The sequence below is a fragment of the Panthera pardus genome, unplaced genomic scaffold (assembly GCF_024362965.1).
Source record: "Panthera pardus isolate Hobbes unplaced genomic scaffold, ASM2436296v1 HiC_scaffold_3, whole genome shotgun sequence".
Taxonomy (NCBI): Eukaryota; Metazoa; Chordata; class Mammalia; order Carnivora; family Felidae; genus Panthera; species Panthera pardus.
This window is the reverse complement of record NW_026526876.1, coordinates 30,779,875-30,801,511: the sequence shown is the minus strand read 5'-3', so window position 1 is coordinate 30,801,511 and position 21,637 is coordinate 30,779,875. Positions and strand designations below refer to the sequence as shown.

At 55.3% G+C, this 21,637-nt stretch overlaps 1 protein-coding gene across 1 annotated transcript in view; it reads right to left on the bottom strand.

The window, feature by feature from the left end:
* Nucleotides 1-21,637, bottom strand: part of MAP3K14 (mitogen-activated protein kinase kinase kinase 14) — a 43,849-nt gene that overhangs the window by 3,013 nt on the left and 19,199 nt on the right. Inside the window, exons 2-14 of the mRNA XM_019434791.2 lie at nt 16,985-17,257; nt 15,773-15,842; nt 13,944-14,154; nt 13,216-13,833; nt 11,912-12,049; nt 5,632-5,761; nt 5,314-5,445; nt 4,703-4,807; nt 2,874-3,037; nt 2,414-2,564; nt 1,104-1,478; nt 788-894; nt 213-357 (exon numbers count right to left, since the gene is read on the bottom strand). Of these exons, the coding sequence (XP_019290336.2) occupies nt 213-357; nt 788-894; nt 1,104-1,478; nt 2,414-2,564; nt 2,874-3,037; nt 4,703-4,807; nt 5,314-5,445; nt 5,632-5,761; nt 11,912-12,049; nt 13,216-13,833; nt 13,944-14,154; nt 15,773-15,842; nt 16,985-17,237 (2,599 nt within the window). The 5' untranslated portion in view covers nt 17,238-17,257. The remainder of the gene's footprint in view (nt 1-212; nt 358-787; nt 895-1,103; nt 1,479-2,413; nt 2,565-2,873; nt 3,038-4,702; nt 4,808-5,313; nt 5,446-5,631; nt 5,762-11,911; nt 12,050-13,215; nt 13,834-13,943; nt 14,155-15,772; nt 15,843-16,984; nt 17,258-21,637) is intronic.

The following is a 21,637-nucleotide window of genomic DNA, read 5'->3' as shown; positions in this document are numbered from 1 at the left end:
CAGGTCCTTCACTGACTGCCCCACCAGGGAAGGCTCTGGGGCAATCAGGGCCTTTGCTCTAGACCGACTTCGTGGCCAGGCTCCTCCAGTCCGGGCGCCCGGTGCCTTCCTCTCCCTTCCCCCGCTGCGCCAGGAGAAGGGGGACATAAACTGCCTCGGACTCCCTCGTCGCAGGCCGATCAGGTGCTGGGCGGGCAAGTATTGGGGTGTACCATTGAAGTAGCTTGGAGTGTCGGTGGGCCGCCCCCGTGCCAGCACCATGTTCCAGCTGGAGCTGCGAGCCTCTGCCTGGCTGCTCCATGAGTGCACACCGGAACTCAGGGTGTCCCGCGAGCTCTGAGAGGCCTTTGACGGGTTCTGAAACAAGAGGGGGCGCAACTCAGGCCCCTGGGCTTGGGGAACCATCTCTGGCCTTGATGGGGCTTGGGGCGGAAGGGCTCGGGGGCGAGGAACCGCTCGTGTCCCGGGCTGGAGCGTGGCCCCACTGGGCACTTTTGGGGCTAAGCTGGGGTCTGGAGGGGGGGGTGAAGAGTACTTCTAGGGGGCCCCAAGCCCAAATCTCCATCCCCACGATCGCGAGTAGCCAAACGGTTCCCCAGTTCCCCAGGTGCGTTGGAGACGGATTGGCTCATCCTGAGAAAGCGCGACACCCTGCCCCGGTGGGGAGCCCTTCCAAAAGGAAGGGGTGACCCCCCACCAGCCTCCCTTCGCCGCTACTTGAACACAGCCCCTTCACCAGCTGGACACAAAGCTCCGTGCCCCGGCCCTGGGTCCCCGGCCGGCTTACCTTCTCGCTGTCGTCTGACAGAGAGAGGCTGTCGACGCTGAGGCATGAGAGAATCTGCTCCTGCTCCTCCAGTGAAAACGGCTGGGACAGGCTGTTCAGAAATAGTTCTGCAGAGGAAGGCAGAGGATGGCTGTGGAAGACCGGGAGTGGCCCGGCCCGGCTGTGTGTGGGGCTGCACGGACCGCAGGAGCTGACCTCTGAGGGAAGGGCCTAGAAGAGAGCCCATGCTGGCTGTGCAGGGTATGAAGCCCGGGCCTTGGGGGAGGCCCAGGTCTGTGCGCGGGGACCCAGAGGTCGCAGCCGTGGCCGCCCATACCTATTTCCAGTTGTTGCAGCTCCTGCTCTGGGAAGGTCGCCTTCCGCTCCGCCGAGCTGGGGTTTTTCGCAGGGGCCGGGTCCAGGGAGGACAGAGGTAATGGTTCCCATGTTCCAGACTCCTCCTTGCCCCAGTTCAGGCTTGGAGACTTGTTCCGCTCTGGGGGTTCTGGGGGTAGAGGAGGCTGGAGCTTAGGGGCCCCGCCTGTCGTGTCCTCGGTTGGCTGGGGCCCCGGAGCCCCAGGTGAGAGCTCCCTTGGCTGGGCCTGTGGCGTCCGGGGAGAGTGGCCTTGGCTGGGCGGTGGATGGGCTTGGTGTGGCGGCGGATGTCGTGGCTCTTTATACTCTCCCCTCCAAGGGCTCCTCAGACCTCCCACTACAAAACAGAGCACAGGCGGTGAGGTGCAAACAGGCCCGGCCAGGTGGCCCTTCCGGAGCAGAGGGCTGGAGGCAAGCAGTGACGGAGGGCTCTTGCCCCACTAGGGGACGCTGTGGTCTCGGAGGAGGCCTCTTCCGTAAGACGGCCTCCCACAGTGGGAACAGGATGGTATTTCTGTCTTTTATTCTATTTTCCTTCTAGGTAACCATCACAAATTTAAAAATGCCAGAATTGGCTCCAGAGAAGGACTTTGTAAATGGTAAAGATTTAAAGACAGCTCCGAGGTAACACCAACTTTGAGTTCCCATCTACACTGGCCCCGCCCCCATCTCTCTTACCCCTTCTTCCCCACACTCCACGCTTTCTCTGGAGTGGGGCGGGGGGGGGGGGCAGTTCATCTATGTTTTGTGGGGGGGGGCATTCAGGATCTCTCTCCTGTTTTATTTATTCCCCTTTCATTCCCATAACCACTGCCTCTCCCCTGCACCGCCCACCCCCTCCCCCCCCTCCCCCGCCCCGTGACCTTCTATTATATTTGCTGTGTCACTTTGGGTTCGATCGTGTTCTTGCAAACTGTGTTGTTTTTATTTTTCAGTATCTCGTTTACAGAAAAGGTATTGTGTTCTAGGCCTCGCTCTGTCCGTCTCCTTTTTGCCCAGAACACCACGGTTTCAAAATCCAGCCAGGTTGCTCTGCTCCACTGGGTTGCTTTAACTGCTGCGTGGTGCTCCACGGGGCCCACCCTGCCCACCACCCTTGCCTCTGGCCTTTCCAGTCTCCCAGCAAGGGACCCGCCACTGAGCCTACTCCTCTCCTGCAAACGACCCTGCAGTGCGGGCCCTCCGGCATGTCCCGGCGAGAATCTCTTTGGTGCTGGGTGGGTATGGGCCGTGTTGACTCTCTCACCCCTGCAGCCGGTGTGGGGTTCTTACCATGCTGCAGGGCCAGGCTGACCTTCCTCCACAGCTCCACTGCAGACGCGCGGTGCCCAGGCTCTTTCCTTAGCCCCTCCTGGATGGCCTGGGCCGTGAGAGGGGCACAGGACGGTGGGATCTCCCTCACAGGTGGCGGCTCGCTGGCAATCTGTGGGTCAGAAGGCAACGTGTGTGGCCTGCCCACCCCCCCCCCCCCACCCCCCACTCACTTCCCAGCACCCAGCCTACGAGTGGAAGACAGCCCTGACCTGCCACGAACCTAAGGAGATCCCTCACCTGGGATGTCCCCTTGGGCCCACCGATCTGGGTGGCAAGTGTTTTAGTGAGGCTCCCACGTTTACGATGAGGCCTCTTCCTGTTCCCATCGGCCACGGAAGAGCAGCCAAAATGGGGACCGCCCCAAGTCTGCAGCCCCAGGCCCGTGGGCCTCCTGGCCCTCCCACATGCTGTCACTGACCTTGAGGCACAGTGGCCCTCTGAAGTACTGGGTCCAAGGGTGGCAGCCGTTGAGCATGTGAAGCATCATACAGCAGCTGCTCCATACGTCCACCTTGGCATCACAGGGCTTGCCCATCACCACCTCTGGAGCCATGTGGGTCTCTGTGCCAGGGATGTAGTCCCCTGAGGGGGTGAGGCGAGGCGGAAAAGCCAACCGTGAACTCTGGGGGGCAAGAGCCTTGGCAGTGACCCCACCAGTCAATTCCCGAGATACCTTGAATTTGTCTCTGTTAACGGGCCTCGAGTAGAGAGAAAGCCTCCAGCTCAAATCTGCCAGGGATGAGCTAAGGCAGGGGCTCCCCTGGAGACTGGCACGAAGAAGGCATCACCCAAAATATGGGCTCTACCCATTGGCCCAAACTCTTCGAGTGCTTTTTTAACAATGGGGAGGGGCCTGGGCATTCGAAATTATGTGGCAGGAGACTAACTCATGGTATGATGTTCCCGCAATGTTAGCAAGTGAAAAACACAAAAACAACCAAACGACCAAACGAACTTCTAGGCAGACTAGAAGGATCGATACCAGATAGGAAGTTGTTTCCCCCACTCTGGTGATCTGTATTTTTTATTTTTGCTTAGTTCTACTTTCTGCAAAAGATTTTAGAAAAGAAATTATTTTCATAATACAGGCAGGTGTCTGTGTTCAATTTACATCTTCAGAATGACCAAGACAGTCCTCTAATGATAGAGAATCACTTAAAAAAATTTTTAATGCTTTTTATTTTTGAGAGAGAGAGGGTGAGCAGAGGAGGGGCAGAGAGAGAGAGGGAGACACAGAATCTGAAGCAGGCCCCAGGCGCTGAGCTGTCAGCACACAGCCTGACACGGGGCTGGCACCCACAAACCATGAGATCATGACCTGAGCCGAAGTCTGGCACTTAACTGACTGAGCCACCCAGGTGCCCTGTCAGAGAATCACTTCTAAAAGGTTTTTGCCTAGGGTGCCCGGGTGGCTCCGTTGGGCGTCTGACTCACGGTTTCGGCTCAGGTCATGGTCTTGCAGTTCGTGGGTTCGAGCCCCACACGGGGCTCTGTGCTGACACTGTGGAGCCTGCTTGGGATTCTCTTCCCTCTGCCCTTTCCCTGCTCTCTCTCTCTCTCTCTCTCTCTAAATAAATAAATAAGAGGTTGATTTTCCTTTGCTCAAGAGGAAATAACCTTATGCTGAACGCTATAAATGAAAAAAGAGCAGAATTGTGTTATAATGGCCTTAACGAGGTACAGGAAGAAAAAAAGGAGATGGAAGGAGTGATCTACAATGTTTGTGATTATGTCTCTGGGCAAGAGGAACAGGGTAGCTCCTTTTTCCCTCCTCTTCTACACCACTTCACTCTGTAGTTGCTAAATATGTCACAATGGATGTGGATTACTTTACTAATCAGAAGATTTAAGTTAAAAACAGATGCTTCTCCAGCTACAGAGCCCAGGCCTCTTGGTCAGCCCTCGTGTTGTGCTTCCAGAAACTGTGCTCAGAGGCCCAGGATGGCTGAGGCCACAGGCTGGGAGCCGAGCCACCCAGAAAAGGCTGGATGAGAGGCAGCCAGCCTTTCCGTTCCCTTCTCTGTGTAGCAGGAATATCAGAAACGAGGACCTGATACTCATTCTTGCATTTAAGCGTAACAAAACTTTCTGCTAACCTAGGGTTGTTGATGGGTTGAAATACTGTGGTGGAGAAAAAGGGTTCACACCTCTGACTGCTATTACAGAAAGCACAGGAGAAGGCTAATGCTTCGTGAAGGCTAGTGGTGACTGTCATCGTGGGGGAGGGAGGCAGGAGGCGGGGCTTACCCGTGAGCAAGGACTTCCCCAGGCCATCGGGTTGAAGGCACACAGCATGGCCGAAGTCACAGAGGGCTGCACGGCTCCCATCGCTGGACAGGAGCACATTGTCAGCTGCCAGGCCACCCCAGAGAAGAAGAGGAACAGGTGAGTCACTCCAGGCCCCAGCCCCATCTGGACCTCCAGGGAGGCAGTTTCTGGCTGACCCTACATGACAGCTGCCTGCTTCTGATTAGTTTTATTAGTCATAAGGAAGGGAGGAGGTTTATCAGTTCGGGCTAGAGGCAGGGAGCAGGCGGATCTCTGAGGTCTGGGGACAGTTTACTCCTGGGACACTGCCACTCAGCTCTGCTGCCCCCACCCTCCCCCAGTGGCCACCAGTGCTTAGGAACTCCATCCGCAGTTCTCTGCAGGCACTGCCCACTGGCAACGAGGGTGCCGGGCTAAGGGCCTGGGGAACACACTTCCCCCTCCTGCCAGCACAGCCCTGCCAGCCTGATGTGGGACCTGCCACTGGGGACGGTCAGGCAGGCCCAGAAGATCTGGGAGGAAGTCAGGCAGGTTGAGGTAAGGAAGGAGGAGGCCGCTGGGGACCAGGGTGGTGGGGGCACAAGCCTCACCTTTGATATCTCCGTGCAGAATCCTTCGGGTGTGAAGGTACTCCAGCCCCTCCAGAGCCTGGCCTAGGTAGTAAAGGGCCCGGTCCTCCGGCAGACAGCCCTTCTGCTTTATGAGCTGGCCCAGCGAGCCACCTAGGAGACCAACGGCCAGTCTTTACATGGTGCATTTCCAGGCCTGCAAGCGGGCCACAGGCAAAGGCCTTCAAAGGGCAGGTGGTGGAAAGTAGGCCTTTCCGGCTGATGTCGCAGGGTCAAGAGATTAAAAATGGAATAACTGGGGACCAAGGTCAACCCTTGGCTCTGAACCTGGCTCCTTACCTTCTAAGAGTTCCATGAAGATGTTGACCCAAGGACCTTCCTTCACAGCTCCATACAGAGGGACGATTCTGGGTGAGGTCAGTCCTGCACATGCCATCAACTCCTCTGCCCGAAACACTTCGATGCGCACCTGGCAGGGTGCAGAGGTAGCTGTGAGTCAGGGTGAGGGACAAGGGCTGGTTCCCCAGTGCCCCTGCACAGAGACTGCTGATGTTCCCAGTGACGATTCTGAGGCCAGGCAGGGCCCTGGTGGGCCTACTGGAGCCACAGAGACTAAACTGTATACCCTGGGGGGTCAGGTTCAACATCCAGTACTTGGTTAAAATTCTGCACTGCTGATGTGTGTGGAAATACACGGAATCACAAAGCCTACAGCCCTTATCCAGGCTCCTGGCACGCTGCCCACCCTCAAATCTGCCAAACACAGAACTTTTTTTTTTGCCCCAGCCCAAATGTCTGGGCCATTTCGAGGACATGAGACCTTTTGTTTATCAACATCCACGTCTACTCTTCAGAGGCTGGGTTTCCATCTTATCTGTAGCCAGAGCCGAGGGCAGCCAAGGATCCTGGCTCTGTCAGTGCCTCTGGATCCTCAGCACTTTTCTCAGCTCGTAACTATTTGTCTTTCCCCTGAAGGCTAAAGTGCCCATGTAGACGGAGCAGTGCCTGTTTATTCTGTTTGCAGCTGTTGCCCCGGGATCTGGGCAAAAGGAGGCTTCTAACGGGAGGGGTTTGGCCAAGGTCCCTCCCATAGGGACCACCCGCTCCTTTGTGTAGGGATGAGCACAGCAAGGCGGGAAGAAACAGGCCTAGGATACAATCATCCTAGACTGAGACTCTGGCTTGGCCATTTCCAAAGGTAGAGTGTGTCCCTTAAGCTGTGTTTCCATGTGCAAACGGTGATGACAGTGGCATCTGCTCCCGCGTAGAGTGAGGATTTGGAGGGATGATAACCCAGCACTAGGCCTCGCAACCAGCGGGTGCTCAGGAAATGTTAGCTGCCCCCTTCCTCCCTCCAGCTCCTATAAGAGCAACTAATTAAACACTTAGAAGTCCTAACAGACACTTGTCCTCTCCTTTCTGGTTGCCGCTGGTTCTCCTGTTAGTCTAAACAGGTACCACCAGGGGGCGCCGGTGGCAACAAAACCAGCCTGGAAGAAATCACTCAGGACCTGGCAGTCTGGCTTGGAGACATGCTGACTTGGCAGGAGCCCTGACGATGTGGGGCTTTTGGACTTTTGCCTATCAGTGGAAAATGTCTCTCTTCTGGTTACAGAGTATCTGGTCTGGTTAATCAACTTGCAGAAATTTTGACTCTTTGTCAGCGTTTCCAGCTCTGAACCTGAGTTGGAATGAATTCACCATCAGGACTCGTACTAGCAAAGGTCTTTAACTCTCGGGCTCCCAAACGGAGCTGAAGCAGTTTGGGGCACCCCAGAGGACTTGGCAGGGTGCTGCAGGATGTTTTTCTTTCTTTCTTCCTTCCTTTCTTTCTTTCTTTCTCTTTCTTTCTTTTTTCTTTCTCTTTCTTTCTTTCTTCCTTTCTCTTTCTTCTTTCTTTCCTCTTTCTTTTCTTTCTTTCTTTCTTTCTTTCTTTCTTTCTTTCTTTCTTTCTTTCTTTCTAGTTTATTTATTTTGAGAGAGACAGAGAGAGCACGAGGGGGAGAGGGGCAGAGAATCCTCCGAAGCAGGCTCCACGCTGCCAGCGCAGAGCCAGACGGGGCTTGAACTCACGAAACCGTGAGCTCATGACCTGAGCCGAAACCAAGAGTCGGACACTTCACCGACTGGGCCACCCAGGCGCCCCCAAGATGTTTTACTTTTGAGGGGAGCAGGGATGATGGCTATCTGTGGGACACCGTGTAAATTACTCCCTCAAGATAGTTCAGTTTCAACACTAGCTTGCGCTCCATTCTTTCCATGTATCTTGTGCTCCATTCTTTCCATGTATCTTTACGAAGCTAGGTTTTTGGAGCTTGCGGGGATACAAGTACTTTGGGGGGGGGGGATAGGAAGCAGGGTATGAAGCTGAGGATGTCTGATCTGATTTCAAAATTTTGCGAAGTTGTGCAGTGCCCAACGAGGCATACATCACGTTAGTAGTTATGATTAAGAACAGAAGGAAATTTCCTTTCAACTCATGTGTATTGTTATTCAAATGACTACTAAGTTGTTAGGAAAAACACTATTATTTGACCTAATTACTTTAATAAACGGAACTTTTAGGTATTTGTTTTGGCCTGGGGTGTCATGAAAATCACTGACACTGAGGGCTGTAAATAAACCAAGAAAGGCTGGGAACCTCTGCCCTAACTTTTAAGAAATCCATAAGCCCTCTGGAGTATTCCAGTAATGTTGAGAACATTCTCACCCAGGGGCACCTCGCTGGCTCAGTCAGTAGAGCCCATGACTCTTGATCTCAGAGTTGTAAGTTCAAGCCACGCTAGGTGTAGAAATTACTTAAAAATAAAAATCTTTCGGGGGCGCCTGGGTGGCTCAGTCGGTTAAGTGTCTGACTTTGGCTCGGGTCATGATCTCACGGTCTGTGAGCCTGCCTTGGGCTCTGTGCTGACAGCTCAGAGCCTGGAGTCCGCTACAGATTCCAAGTCTCCCTCTCTCTCTCTCTCTGCCCCTTCCCTGCTCACACTATGTCTGTGTCTCTCTCTCTCAAAAATAAACATTCAAAAAAATAAAAATAAAAATAAAAATGAAAATCTTAAAAAAAAAATTTTTTTTCAATTCTCACCCAGACCCGGGTGGGGGCGGGTCAGAGGGGACACTCCAAAACACAAGGTGATTTAGAAGTCTGTGCCAGCCCCAGGGAGAGCAAGCAGAAAGGGCAGTCCCGAGCGGGGCAGCTGGAGAGAAAGCACACGGCCGCCCAGCTGGCCCCCCTCTCCTCCCTGGACCTCAGGGTCCTCATCTGTTAAAGCAAGGGGCTGGACTACGGTGAGGGTGTTCACGAAAACTAATATTCACTGCCCACTGAACACATGCGAGGCACCATTCTAAGCACTTTATGAGCATTCGTTATTTACATCTTACAATAGCCTATGGAGTGCTATTCTCATTATCTCCAATTTACAGACGAGGAAGCTAGAGTCTGGACAAATAACTTGCCCAAGGTCACTGGTAGGAAGTCTCAGAGGTGGGGTTTTGGTTGGGGAAGCCTGACTCTGGGGTGCCAGCTGCCCCGCCTCACCGAAGGCCTTCCCAGGAGTATCAGCTCTTACATCCAGGACGTTCTCACGTACATTCGGGAGCGTGTAGGTGGGAGCGCGGTCAGCAGTCCCCTGACTGCCAAGTCCACAAGCCACTTCCCCCGCTTAGCTGCCTGCATGCTGACACTGGGGATTGACTTTTCTTTCTTAAAACTCTCCCTCTTGTTCAGTATTTGTATCCATTTTATTTCATCAGTAAAAACGCGGAAAATAGCAATCCTGTAAATTCTTTTAAAGATCCCGGGAACATAAGATACGTGAAAAGTAACTCACAGTACTGGGCGCACAGTAGTCGAGTAAACAGAAGGGTCCCCCCATTTCCTCGTCGCCATGGAGATACTCTCCCCTCAGTCCTAGATCCCCTTCTCAGCGCTCGTCCAGGCTGCCCTCACTGGTGTACCTTGTTGACGGCTGCTTTCTATCACCTTTATGCCACGTAAATGTCCATCCCCCATTACAACGTTGCCAAGCCTTTCCGGGGGTGTGGATTCCGCAGCTTTGCCTCTAGCCCCTGGCGCCGTATCTGGCACAGACCAGGCGCTTGGTAACGGCTGGGTTTGGCCAAGGCCACACTAACTCAATCGGAGGCAGAGTCAAAAGGACGCTCCCAGAACTCCATGCAGGAGCCAGATGTTCTGAAATGAATGGTTCTTGACCCTCTTTGGGCCACAGACGTCTCTAACACCTGATACATGAGAATGGACACTTCCCCATCCAAAATGTGTGTGCCACACACAGATACACCATTGAACAAAGTTCCAGGAGTTCACACGTTTATAAATTCATCCACCGGCGAGGATACGGACTTCTACGTCGGCTGATAAAAAGCACTAGAGAGACATGTAGGTACCAATAAGGAACTCTGTCCACGATATGCGATCACATGGAAAATATGGCACAGGACAGCCTCTAGAGTAGTCTCGTTTTAATAAAAGCAACTACATGTTTAGGTATGCATAAAAAGTCGAAAAAGATGTCAAAAGGCAGCTGCCTCTGCGAACGGGATTGGGGAACAAGGACTTTTGTGTTTTGGGGTATCCTTTGAAATCGTCTATAATGAGCCTGTGTTTATTTGCCATGAAAAGATCAAACAAGGCCTTAACAAAGTGAACAGACCCCTGTGCGTTAAACCCTGGACTTGTGACCAGTCAGCATCTGACCCGAGGCCATGGATGTTCTAGAAGGAGGACCAAGGAAGTGCTGTTGTTCCACATGCTGGATCTTCCTCAGGGAACACTGGAGAGTGCACACACCCGCTCTGACCTCTGATCCCTGCCCCCTCCCCCAGTGCCTGCTCTACATCCCGCCCCCCCCCCCCCAGAAAAAGGAGAGAAAGGAGGGGCTGTCTGCCCACCCGATGGCAGCTGTGTGGGCGGCCCCAAAGCCACCCCACTGAGCTCTAGGGTCGGGGAGGCAGATTCTGGAAGCGGCCAGTTCTGGCCCTGGGGAGCCTATGTGTTGTGCTTGGAGCTTTTCCGCCTGCCTCGGGGAGGTGAGAAATGGAGTATCTGTCTTCTACTATATCAGGGTTGTTTTCCTTGTTGCCTGGGACCCCGGAGAACCTCAGCAGGGCGACAGCTGAGAAGCCCAGTGACTAAGCTCCCCTAGCACTGGGCACTGGACTCCAGGACACTTCATACTCTCGCTCTCCTCCCACCCAGCCTTCAGGAGGGACAGCTGAGCCTTCTCCGATGGCCCGGGGAGGGCACATGGCCTTGGCACCCAGTGGGAAATGCCGGCCCACGCTGGCGGGCACTCAGCACGTGCCCGGGCCGGCGGGGGGAGGCGGGGGTGGGGCCCGCTCCGTTGACACAGTGTGTCTGAAGTTTGGGGTAATACCTACGGATAGTCCCCCTCTCAGCCCATCACCCGGGGGCCCAAGCTCTACAACTGTAACATCCCGGCCCACCTACAAGCCAAGGAAGCCAGGGTATTCACATCACGATTTGCGTCCTCACCGCTGAAAGCCACAAGCAGCCGCAGCCTCAGCCCGGGGCCTGAGCGTGCCTTTGGTCCTCTTCCCTTTGGGGGGAGCAGAGGGTCCCTGACAAGACCTGCTCGAAAACAAGGTCCACCGGGGAGCTAGCTTATTTCCTTTTGTCACGGGCCAAGTAAACGGCCCCTGGAAACGTTTCTCATTTCAGCCTCTTGCGGTCCTGGGCGCTAGCTCTGAGGCTGAGTTTGGGCCGAGGACAAGGTGGCTTCCAGTCAAGGTGAACTGAGGGTGGGGGTAGGAGAAAAGACACCTGAAGGGGAGCAGGGCCAGCACCAAGGTCTGTGTTCTGCTGCGGCACAAGGAGGCCTCAGTTCCAGGCCCAGCTCTACGGTTCTAGGCAAGGCACACTACCTTCTCCGGTCCCCGGTTCTACCCTGGTGAAACGAGGGAGCAGGGGAGGCGATTCATGCCCCTGCTCGCATCGATTCCCGGGACCATGAGTCTCTTCCCCTGCCCACTTCCTACAGAGCGGATCGTAGCCAGACTCTGGAGCTAGCCAAGCCTGGGTCTCTTGCTAAGTCTCATTTCCTCATAAGGTCCACCTCCCAGGACCTATTATTCCCGCCAGCAGGAGGCAGAGCCCAAACCAAAATCAGATCTGACGTCCCAAGTGCACGGCCTCGTCCAAGAGGCACCTGTTAGGGGCAGGTTATTGTTGTGGTGGTTTTTACCTTCTGGCCCAGGCGTGAGCGGCCCCACTATGTGGTTTAGGGGTTTCAGCTCAACACGAATTGCACGACGAGCCAACACCTTCCAGGTTTGGACTTGCCCCTAAGGGCCCCGGCATCAGGAGTGGCCCAGGACGCGTGCACACTTGCATACTCCATCTGACACACGCACACCAAGTGCAGCTCCCAGGCCGGGACATGTGACCGAGACTGCTCCCTTCCGGCTCCAGCTGACCCCAGGGTGCCCAGCGACAGCCAGGCTCTGTTAACAAGCCAGAGCCATGGCTGCCCTGTGATTGCCCTTGAAAGAAAGCAGAAGGAACACGACAGGCCACCTGCCTGGCTTCCCTCTGCAGCCCCCGGAGCCCAGGCGCACCTTTTTCTTTCGGGCCTACCTTTTTGACCGCACACTGGAAGCCAGTCTGCTTGTCCTGCATCCTGTGCACCTCTCCGAAGGAGCCTCTGCCCAGGCAGGGCTGGCGCGTGGCCCAGTGGACCTCCTCTCGGTACTCATAATCCACCGGCTTGAGTTTCTGGGGTTGGCAGGAGACAGAAGCCAGTTTCAGTGACCAGGGCAGCGGGCGGGACGAAGGGTTACAGTGAGGAAGGCTCTCTGGCTGGTTGTCCTTGCCAGGCTGCTGGGGCAGCACCCTCACCACCAGAGACACCCCCGGGTCTGAGGCAGGGCTCTGCAGGGGCAGGACCGGAGGGAGTTACAGGCATAAAGTGAAGGCAGTGGACAGCCTCGCCGGCTGCCCAAGCTAAGCCGACCCTTGTGGCGAAAGATCCTTCTCCCCAGACTTGTGGTTGTGGGACACAAATGGAATTGTCGGGGCGCCTGGGAGGCTCAGCCGGTTAAGCGTCTGACTCTTGACTTTGGCTCAGGTCATGGGTTTGAGCCCCGCACGGGGCTCTGCACTGATAGGGCGGAGCCTGCATGGGATTCTCTCTCCTCTCTCTCTGCCCCACCCCCGGCCCCCAACCTCTCTCTCAAAATAAATAAATCAAACTTTAAAAAAAATGGAACTATCAACAACCTTGACCAAAAGTATAGCTCCGAAGCTATAAGGTAGAAAAAAGGGAAGAGACCATGAAGAGGGGTGGGGGACAAGGGATCATGTCAAAGATGGATGGAATAACCCCCAGAAATTGAAGTCTGGTAAAATCATCTTAGAGTTATAAAGCTCTCCAGCAGAGCACTGGAGGGAAAGAGGAAGGCCAAGGGGATATGCAGATGGTCAGGAGCCTCGTCTTTCATAGCAGGGGTCAGGAGGGAACATGTGCAGTTGATGCTTGCTTATTCCTCTTTCTCAGTATGTGTATCATTCAACACACACACACACACACACACACACACACACTCTTCAGCAATAACTTAATAAGTTCGGCAATAACTGAACTCCAAGCAGAAATATCTAAAAAGCCTGAAAATGATCTGGAGGTGGAGCAGGGGATACTGCCTCTCGCCAGGAATGAGCACTTTCTGACTATCTGATGACGATACAGATACTTCGATACAGAGTGAAGACTACGCCCTGCCCCCCCCCCCCCCGACTCCCCGCAAAGGTGGGAAGTAAAAAGGGTCTGGCAGGTTTCCAGTGATGCTTTGCCCCCCAGAACAGGTCCCGCCTGACGGCCAGCTGCTGCTCTGGGCCCCAGAGCGGGTGGTACATGTACCTGTGTTTCGGGGATGGCTTACCTCTGTAAGCAGGACCCCCTCGCTGTCCATCGTTTCAGGGCTGGGCTTCTGGGGCTTGAAACCTCCTGCCGACCAGGTCTTGGCCAGGCTGGCCAGGCTGTGGGCCTGGCCTGAGCTCACACTGCCTTGTAGGGCGTGTACCATGTACTCCTCCACAGAAAACTTGTCATACGGGCCCCGGGACGGGCAGCCGGGCTCCAGGTGTGGGCCGGGCACAGGCTTCTGACCGTCCACACAGGCCAGTTTGCCCAGGTGGGGGCCGGACAGGGGCTGCTGGCTGTCTATACAGGCCAGTTTGTCTAGGAAGAAGGACTCTAAGGGGTGAGGTTTCCAGGGCTGGAGAGGGTGGAACGGGAAGGGATGGGGCAGTCTGCTGTAGGGGAAGGGGTGAGCGGGCTGGGGCAGGGGGCCTAGATCCTGGGGGTGGTGGAGTTTCCACACGTGATTTAGACATTGCAAGGGGCTGATGAGTTTGTGGAGTTCTGATCGAGGCAGTGCCGGCCGCAGGCCCTCCTCGAGCTTCTTGAAACAGAGTTGGCCGAGGCCCGGCTCCTTCAGAGGCTTGGTGAACTGGAGGGCGTTCCTCACATATGGGGGGCCCAGTGGGGACTCATCCTCCTGTGGGGGAAAACACAGGTGGTAGTACATACACAGGGCCAGGCTGAGGCACGGGCACCGTCCCGAAGGCCCCACGAGCCCGGGGTCTGGGGGGCGCTGGCGGGGCTCACCTGCACGGGGACAGTGCAGCTCTCCTGCTCCGGGGTTCTGGGGAGGGGTTTGGCCAAGGCCGCTCCCGCCTGAGCCAGGGACTTGGAGCTCTTCTTCTTGCGTTTCTTCTGGGCTTTGCTGCGACGCTTCCCCTTCCAACACACACGGGCCATTTTGCCCTCGGTTGCGTGGGCCACATTGTTGGGGATCTGATCGAGACTCTCGGACTGGCTGTCAAAAGGGACGGATACGCACGTGGAGCGTGAGGAGGCAGGAAGGCGGAACAGCTCGGGTAACTGCAGTTAGAGTCGTGGAGACCTGAGCTCAGATCCCAGCCCAGGGAGTCCTTGTGTGAACGTGGGTGAGTTCCTAAGCCCCAAGGAGCCTCCATTTTCTCATTTATAAAATGGGTGTAGGATTTCCTGCCATGCAGAGGAAGATGAGGTTTAAAGGAAACCGCTCATTTAGAAAGCTTACCTCGGCACCTGATCCCAAGGCAAGCTTCCCATAGACGGCAGCTATTACTACCGTGATGGGGTGCACAAGGCTCTATGGGGGGGGGCGGGGAATGGGAGGATGCGAGGTTCTCTCACCGCTCTCCAGGGTGGGCTGCCCCTGGAGAGGTCCCGGGGTCGGGGGGCGTGTGGCTAGGAGGGCCACACTCCCCAGCGGGCATTCTCAGCTCTGACAACAGTCTGTTTCTGTTGCCTCTGGACGGAGGGACAGTTGAGTTTGGGCACCAACCCCCCCCCCCCCCCCCCCCACTGGTTCCTGGAGATACCTGGTTTCTGGGAATGTAAGCTGCTGTATAAACAGACACCGTGGCTGGGCTGATGCCCGGTATCAGGGGAGCCTCCCCTCCTCCGACAGCCTACAGGCTCACTACCACCATGGATCCAAGCTGGCTTTCCCCCTGCCAGGCATTAAGGCATTGGCCACAGAATAGTGTCTGAAAAAGCCGCAGCCTTAGCTGCCCCCCGCCCCCAAACGGCCTCATCTTCTGCCCCCTGCAAAGGAGGCAGACCCACACCAGTCTTGGGTGGGGGGTGGGGTGGGGGGGACTGCTAGAGGCCTATGGGCTTCTCCCAGGCACCTGAAAGAAATGGGCCCATCAGAAACCCCCTACTCTGGGCCGAAAGGCCTCTGGGGCGGTATAAGGAATCCGATCAAACACTGAACATTTCTTGGTGCAAAAGCAGCAGCCTTCCCCACAACCTTTTCATCACGAACGCTTTCCAAATCCCCATGATAAAAAAGTCCGTCTGTTGGTAGAGGAGGGAACTGTTTTCCAGGTTCAACCTGCAGTTGGCCAAAAACCATCTTTGGGGATGGGGAGCCCGGGGAGCAGACTGAGCCCCCTTCTAGCCTCCTTTCCATGGGGCCCCCCAGCTGTGAATCCGTCGGTCCCTTTCTGATCCCAAGCCCTCATCCCTCCTTGGGTGTGTCTCGAAGGGGAAAAGACACCAGCGGGTCTCTCTCATAGTTCGAGCGGCCCCTCGGTGCCTGCACTCATGGTCACGCACCAGTGGGAAAAAGACTCCTGTTTCCAGCACACTCCCTATTGATGGGAAACGAGGGGGAGCAGCAAGGACTCCGAGGAGAATAAAAATAAAACGTCAAGCTGATGGGACCCAGAGGCAGTCATCCACACGCCATGAAAAGCTTTTGAAAAGCTTCTTTGGCTGACAGAGCGGTTCAGCCAGGAAAACCTGGGCGGGCTCCAAGAGCTGAACCACAGGTGCTGGAGGAGGGAGCCAGGGGTCACTTGGGAGCGGCCTGAGCGAGCAGCTGGGGGGGAGGGATGACGTGGTTTCAGTTCCCTGGGCCCCATGCAAGCTGGCCTCCTTACCTGTACTGTTTGGACCCGGCGATGAAAATCCGCTCTGAAAAGGTAGGGCTGAACTCTTGGCTGTTCTCACCTTGTGAGTCAAGGAAAAGAGAGGTTGGACAGGCAGAAAGGAGGAGAGGAAGAAGAGGGACTCGGCACTGAGGAGACAGACATTTTACAGATATCTTCTTGGGCTGCCGTGCCTCGGCCTCACCACCTGCCTGCCGGCCCACCCCCCCCTGCCAACAAGAGCAAAGGGCATGCTGATAATAGGGCGTGATAAGGGTGCCCACCTCACGTCACCGTGGCCCTTAACTGAGATGATCTATATAACACATAACACACCCAACGGAGTGCCCGGCACGTAGTAACAGTTCAGTAAGTATCAGCTCTTGTGGACGTCTGTATGTGTGTAAATGCGTGTATTATGACCACGGGCATCTCGCTCACTCCATTTTAATTTGTATTCTCTCATCGCTTCTCAAAAACCAGCCAGAAGGAAGCGGAACTCAGGGCAAGATGTGTATAGGTGGGAAAATGCCACCACGAGCTGTCAGGCTCTCCCCCGAGAGGGGGGAGCCTCTTGGAGGGCGGGGGGGAGAGAGAGAGGAGGACTTCTGGCCTCACCCAGGCACCTGGGGGTTTCTCAGGCTCTGGTGGCAGTGACCAGGCAGAGTCATTTTGAAGTATCTTGGGTGGAAGCAGAAAGGACCAGACCAGGCCCCGCCCTGGAGTGGCCTATGTCCCCTCAACTGGCTCAGCAGGCCCAAGAGCAGGTGTTCATTCTCTAGGGTGGGGCCACCTCAGCATGGAAGGTGGTGAAGGGCCTACAGGCCTCAGAGGGGCTTTCCAGGAGACCTGGCCTTTCCTGTCTGGGGCCTCTCCAGAGATGCTCAGGCTGCCCAAGGTCACAGCACAAGGCTAATGGCCTGCCTGACGATCCTGCCAAGAGCCCTAGGACCTGTGAAGCCTCCCAGCTCTCTTCCCCTGCTCCGGTCGTGACGGGCAAAAGCCTCCCTGCGCCACTCCTCCCTTCTGTGCTCTGTTCCCTGGCACCGTTACGGCTCCTGCTTCGACTCATTCTTGGCCTACCCCCCAGGCTGTGTCTTGTGAAAATCTCAGAGAGCCGCTGCCCTGACCTCCCGCCCCTGCGCCGTGCCACCCTGGCGCAGGGACCGTGCCCACCTGTAGGCCCGCCCACCTGCCCTCTCTGTCCCCAGCCCGGGCCCTTACATTCGGCCTGCGCGATGATGGAGATGGCGGCCAGTCCTCCCTCGGAGCCTTCCTTGGCTGTGCCTTTGGTGATCACGTCGTTCAGGATGTCCCACTTCCCGCAGAACACAGGGCTCTTCTCTACGGCCTCGAGCTTGTTGGCGGGGTTTTGCTTCTTCCCCATCGCCTGTGTCTTCTCCTTGGCCTTGGCGAGCTCCTTCTGCCCGGCCGCCGAACCAGGGGCGCCTGGGCAGGCCATTTCCATCACTGCCATCTCCCAGGCTCACGCTCGCCCTGAGGGACCAGACGCAGAGCAGGTCACTCTCGGATCCCACGGGGCCCCGGGCCAGGCTGGGTGGGAGGAGAAAAGCGGGGGGAAAGGCTCTCTGCCTCATACATTTACCTTCCAAACAGCCCAAGTGACGAAGGAGTCAACCTTTCTTGTTCCTTGTGGCACCGGCCCCCGCCCCTGGTCCTGTCAGCACACCACCACAAACAGACTCCCCCACTCGGCCCACAAGGAGGATTCCAGCCCACTTCCTCCAGAACCACCACGGCACCAACATCTGGGATTGGTTCATTCTTGCTTTTACAAATACTGGCTGAATCGTTTTCTGTGGCTCACTTTATGGTGAATTTTGCTCCCTCAGAACACGGTGGTACATTCCATACTCCAAAACTGCCAGTCACCCCACTGACTTGCCTTCTTAGAAGACATGTCTACACTGGCCACGATGGCTCTTTTCCAAATGGGGAGAATCAAGTTTTTGTTCTCTTGCAGGAGGTAGATAAATGTATGTGCGTGTGTGTATATAGATTTATGTGTGCATATATACATCTCTCTCTCTCTCTCTCACACACACACACACACACACACACACACACACAAAATGTTACAAAGTCTAAAAATCAGCATGCAAATGACAGCGCCTGCACTCGACTCCTTTCCCAGGACACATCTGTCTGTGGCCTTCCAGAAGGAACTGCCATGCTTCCATCTGTAATACTCATTTGCCGACAACCTACGTATCCTCATTCTTCCAGGCAACATTAGTAGTGGAATTTGTATTAGAGCCCCCAACGCCAACCTGTACCTCTAGAAATCTGAAGACAAAGCACAGGGCTTCAACTCTCTGGGCTCTCTCTCCAGCGGCCCTGTGTGTTCCCTGGAAGCCCCAAGGGGGTGGGAGCCCAGTGCTGAGGCAATCTGTGCAAACAGCATGTGGACTAGAACTGTCAGGAAAGAGATCTGCACCGATCTGGGATTGCTCCCATCTGGGAGCCTTTTTAAAGACTAGGACTGTGGACTCCCAAAGCGTAGGTTCCTCCTGGGTCATGACTTGCTTTAGACCAAGCCTGAGAAGGCATCACATTCAGACAGGTTTTTAATTAAGTGCTCTCTGCTGGCAGGTTGGTCTAAAGCTGTTGCTAACAGATGGGAGTGTTCCCTGCTGTAAGTGCACTCATTCCGGAACACGCCTCCATTTGCTCGTGGGGCGGGAAGGCAGGCCGTGTGAAGGCGAACCTCTACACCGCTGGCCCTTTGCCCTGGGTGGCTAGAAGCTGACATGGGACGGTGGGAGGCTGGGCATCTCAAGGCCGAAGTCCTCTTCCTATGGAGTCTGCCTCCCTGCAATGGCCACAAAGCACTGAACCAGCTCCACTGAGCGGGAGGGTGAGGGTGGGATGGGCTTGTTGGTCACTACTAACTTGATCCTTTCATCTCTGCCTTCAAGGGTCTGCTGGCTTTGAAGTCAGAGCAGCTCCAGCTTTCAGCACAGATGCTTGGGTGTGACCCCGAATTCGGATGCTGAGGAGGCTGCATGGGAGGTCTCGTTGTTACGCGATGACCTTAAGAAGTCTAAGGGGTGTTCTGACTTCCAAGTGCCTACCTATCTCAGCCTCTTTACCAGGGAAAATGGGGTCTCAGAAACAAACCCCGCGGCACTTGGGTGGCTCAGTCGGTTAAGCGTCTGTCTTCGGCTCAGGTCACGATCTCCCAGTTTGTGAGTTCGAGCCCCGCATCGGGCTCTGTGCTGACAGCTCGGAACCTGGAACCTGCTTCAGATGCTGTGTCTCCCTCCCTCTCTGCCCCTCCCTTGCTCATGCTCTGTCTCTCAAGAACAAACAAACAAACAAACATTCAAACGAACAAACAAAAAACGAACCCCAAGCCCTCCGGACCTAACACCACTAGACGTGTGCCTGCAGGGACCTCAGCCGTGCTGTAATCTCATTCTCACTTGAAGAAACTGATGCAAACCAGGTGGAGACTCGCCCAAGGTCACCCAGCCTCGTGTGGCACTGCAGGACCACAGCCTGGAACCTCCAGCTCCAGGCTGTACTGCCCCCTCCCCAAGTCTCCTGCGCTACAGGCAAACTCAAGGGGGAAACTCACGGCCCTGCCTGGTCAGAAGGCTCCTGAGGGCAGGAATGGTGCCCTCAGAGTATAGCACGGCGGGGCACAGACGAGACGATCGATGTTGGCTGAATGGGGGAATCGGAGGATGACCTTCAGAGACAGGATGATCCCGGGCACCAGGGATAAAGAGAAAGTTCCATCTGAGGAGTGAGACAAACGAGGCCAAGCTGTCAGTGGTTGCTGCAGGGGCACCCAGCTATTGGAGAACTGGCTGCGTTGGGCTCACGGGGCTGTCTCTGTCTCATGACATGGCTCATCGTGAGCTAGAGCCCTCCAGAGAGGCTGGGGGGCGGCCCCTCTCCCCCAGGAGCCGTCCTTTCACCTTGGGGGTTAGCTGGGCCGCTGGCCAGGGGCTCTGATCCCCCTCCATGAGCATGCTGGGCTCCCCAGGCCCAGAGAAGCTGAGGCTGAGGCAGCCGGGCTAAGGGCCTCCTCTGCAGTTCCCTGATGACTCATCCCACAGCCTGGCAGGCAGAGAGAGGAACAAGCAGGCCGTTGAGAAACTAACCCAGCAGCTGGCAGCTGAACCTGTGAAGGGCACGGGAAAACAGGCTGACCCTCACCTCCCAGGGCCACAAAATCACGGCCTGGGAGCTGTGCGGCTTCTCCTGTGCCATGTGACCGTGACTCAGACCCTCGCTGACAGCCTCCAAGTTCAAGAAGCTATTCTCAGGATACTCTGGCCTGACGGCAGGTCTCCTACACATTCACACACGCTTGCTGCCCCCCCCTCCCCCCGCCTCCTTCCCCACTTCTGTAAGGGGCCTGGCCTACAAAAAACCGGGGTTCTCACGAAGCCTGGGACTGCTGGCCGGGTGGCATTTCCAGCCCTGGGCTTGTTGCCCCGGACCACTGCCCTACGGCCTTGCCCCTTCTCTCTCCCGCAGCTTGTGGGGTGAAGACTGAGTGGGGGCCAGCTGCGCCTCTGCCTTTGAAGGCGTGTCAAAATCCTGATCCATTACTCAGTCTGGACGCCCTCCCCAGCTCCACTCAGGTCTCAAATGCATTCTGCCCCTCTGCTCTCTCGCAGGGCTGAAGACGTGGGCCCCGGCAACAGCCACACCCACTCAGCTCACTGACAAGGCCACGAACAAAAGGGGAAAGAAAGGCGTGGAATTTATTCAGTATCAGACCCGACGTGGGGCTCAAACCCACGACCTGTGAGATTACGACCTGAGCTGAAGTTGGCTGCTTAACCGACCGAGCCACCCAGGCGCCCCAGCCGAGTTGGGGAATTCTTAATGTGGCTTCAAGGACAGCTTCAGGATGGTCTGTGAACCGCAGAAACTACGTTCAGTTTGTATTTTTCCAGAGAAGAGGTCCAGAGCTTCCATCATAATTTTTAAGGGTCTGCCGTTCCCCAGAAGGTTACCATAGTCTCTCCAGAAGATCAAGACCAGGGTTAATGCCTGATTTTGGCATTGCTCTTCGTGTCAAGGAAGAGCTCAAAAACACAGCAGTTTCCTACCCGACTGCAAGTTAGAATGGCCTGATGAGTTTTAAAATGCACTCGCCCCAGACATACTGAATCAGTTGCTGGGCGTTAAGCCCAGAATCTGTACTTGTGACAAGTTCTCTGGGTGATTCTGATGCCAAGGGGCCAGAGACTGCCATCTGACCCCTGCTCTATACTGTAAGGCTGTGCCGTCCAAATGGCGGCTCTCTACATTTAAATCAACTGAAATTCAATCACATTTAAACTCAGTTCCTCAGTCACACTAGTTATCATATTGGACAGTGCAGATACAGAACATCGCCATCACTGCAGAAAAGTCCTAACAGACAGCTCTTATTTAAGGCTGGGATAGTAATGTTTTCTCCAACAGCAAAATTTCTGTTCCTGGGATCCTGGGACAGGAGTTTAGACTAAATGAATTGCCGATTAACTGGAAGGTCCGAAAATATGCTTTAATTTGATCTTCAGTGATGATAACCTTTCTAAAATGTATCATATTTCAGTTCCCTCTTTGAGGGAGTACAGTAAAAACACCAGACTAGGAACTAGAGGATAGGAGTTCTAGCTTTGGCAACTTAAAAAAAAAAAAAAAAAAAAAGGCAGTGAGACCATTTTTGTCAAATGAAATCCTAGCTCAATGCCCAATATATAAAAGCTCAATGCCCAAAATATATAAAATGCCCAATATATAAAAGCACGCAAACGATAACGTGGCTCACATGAAGAAACAGGTGCTCGCTAAAGAAGGCGGGCGGGAGCCCCACGTGGTCAGCTTTCTCTCATCCACCCAGGATTT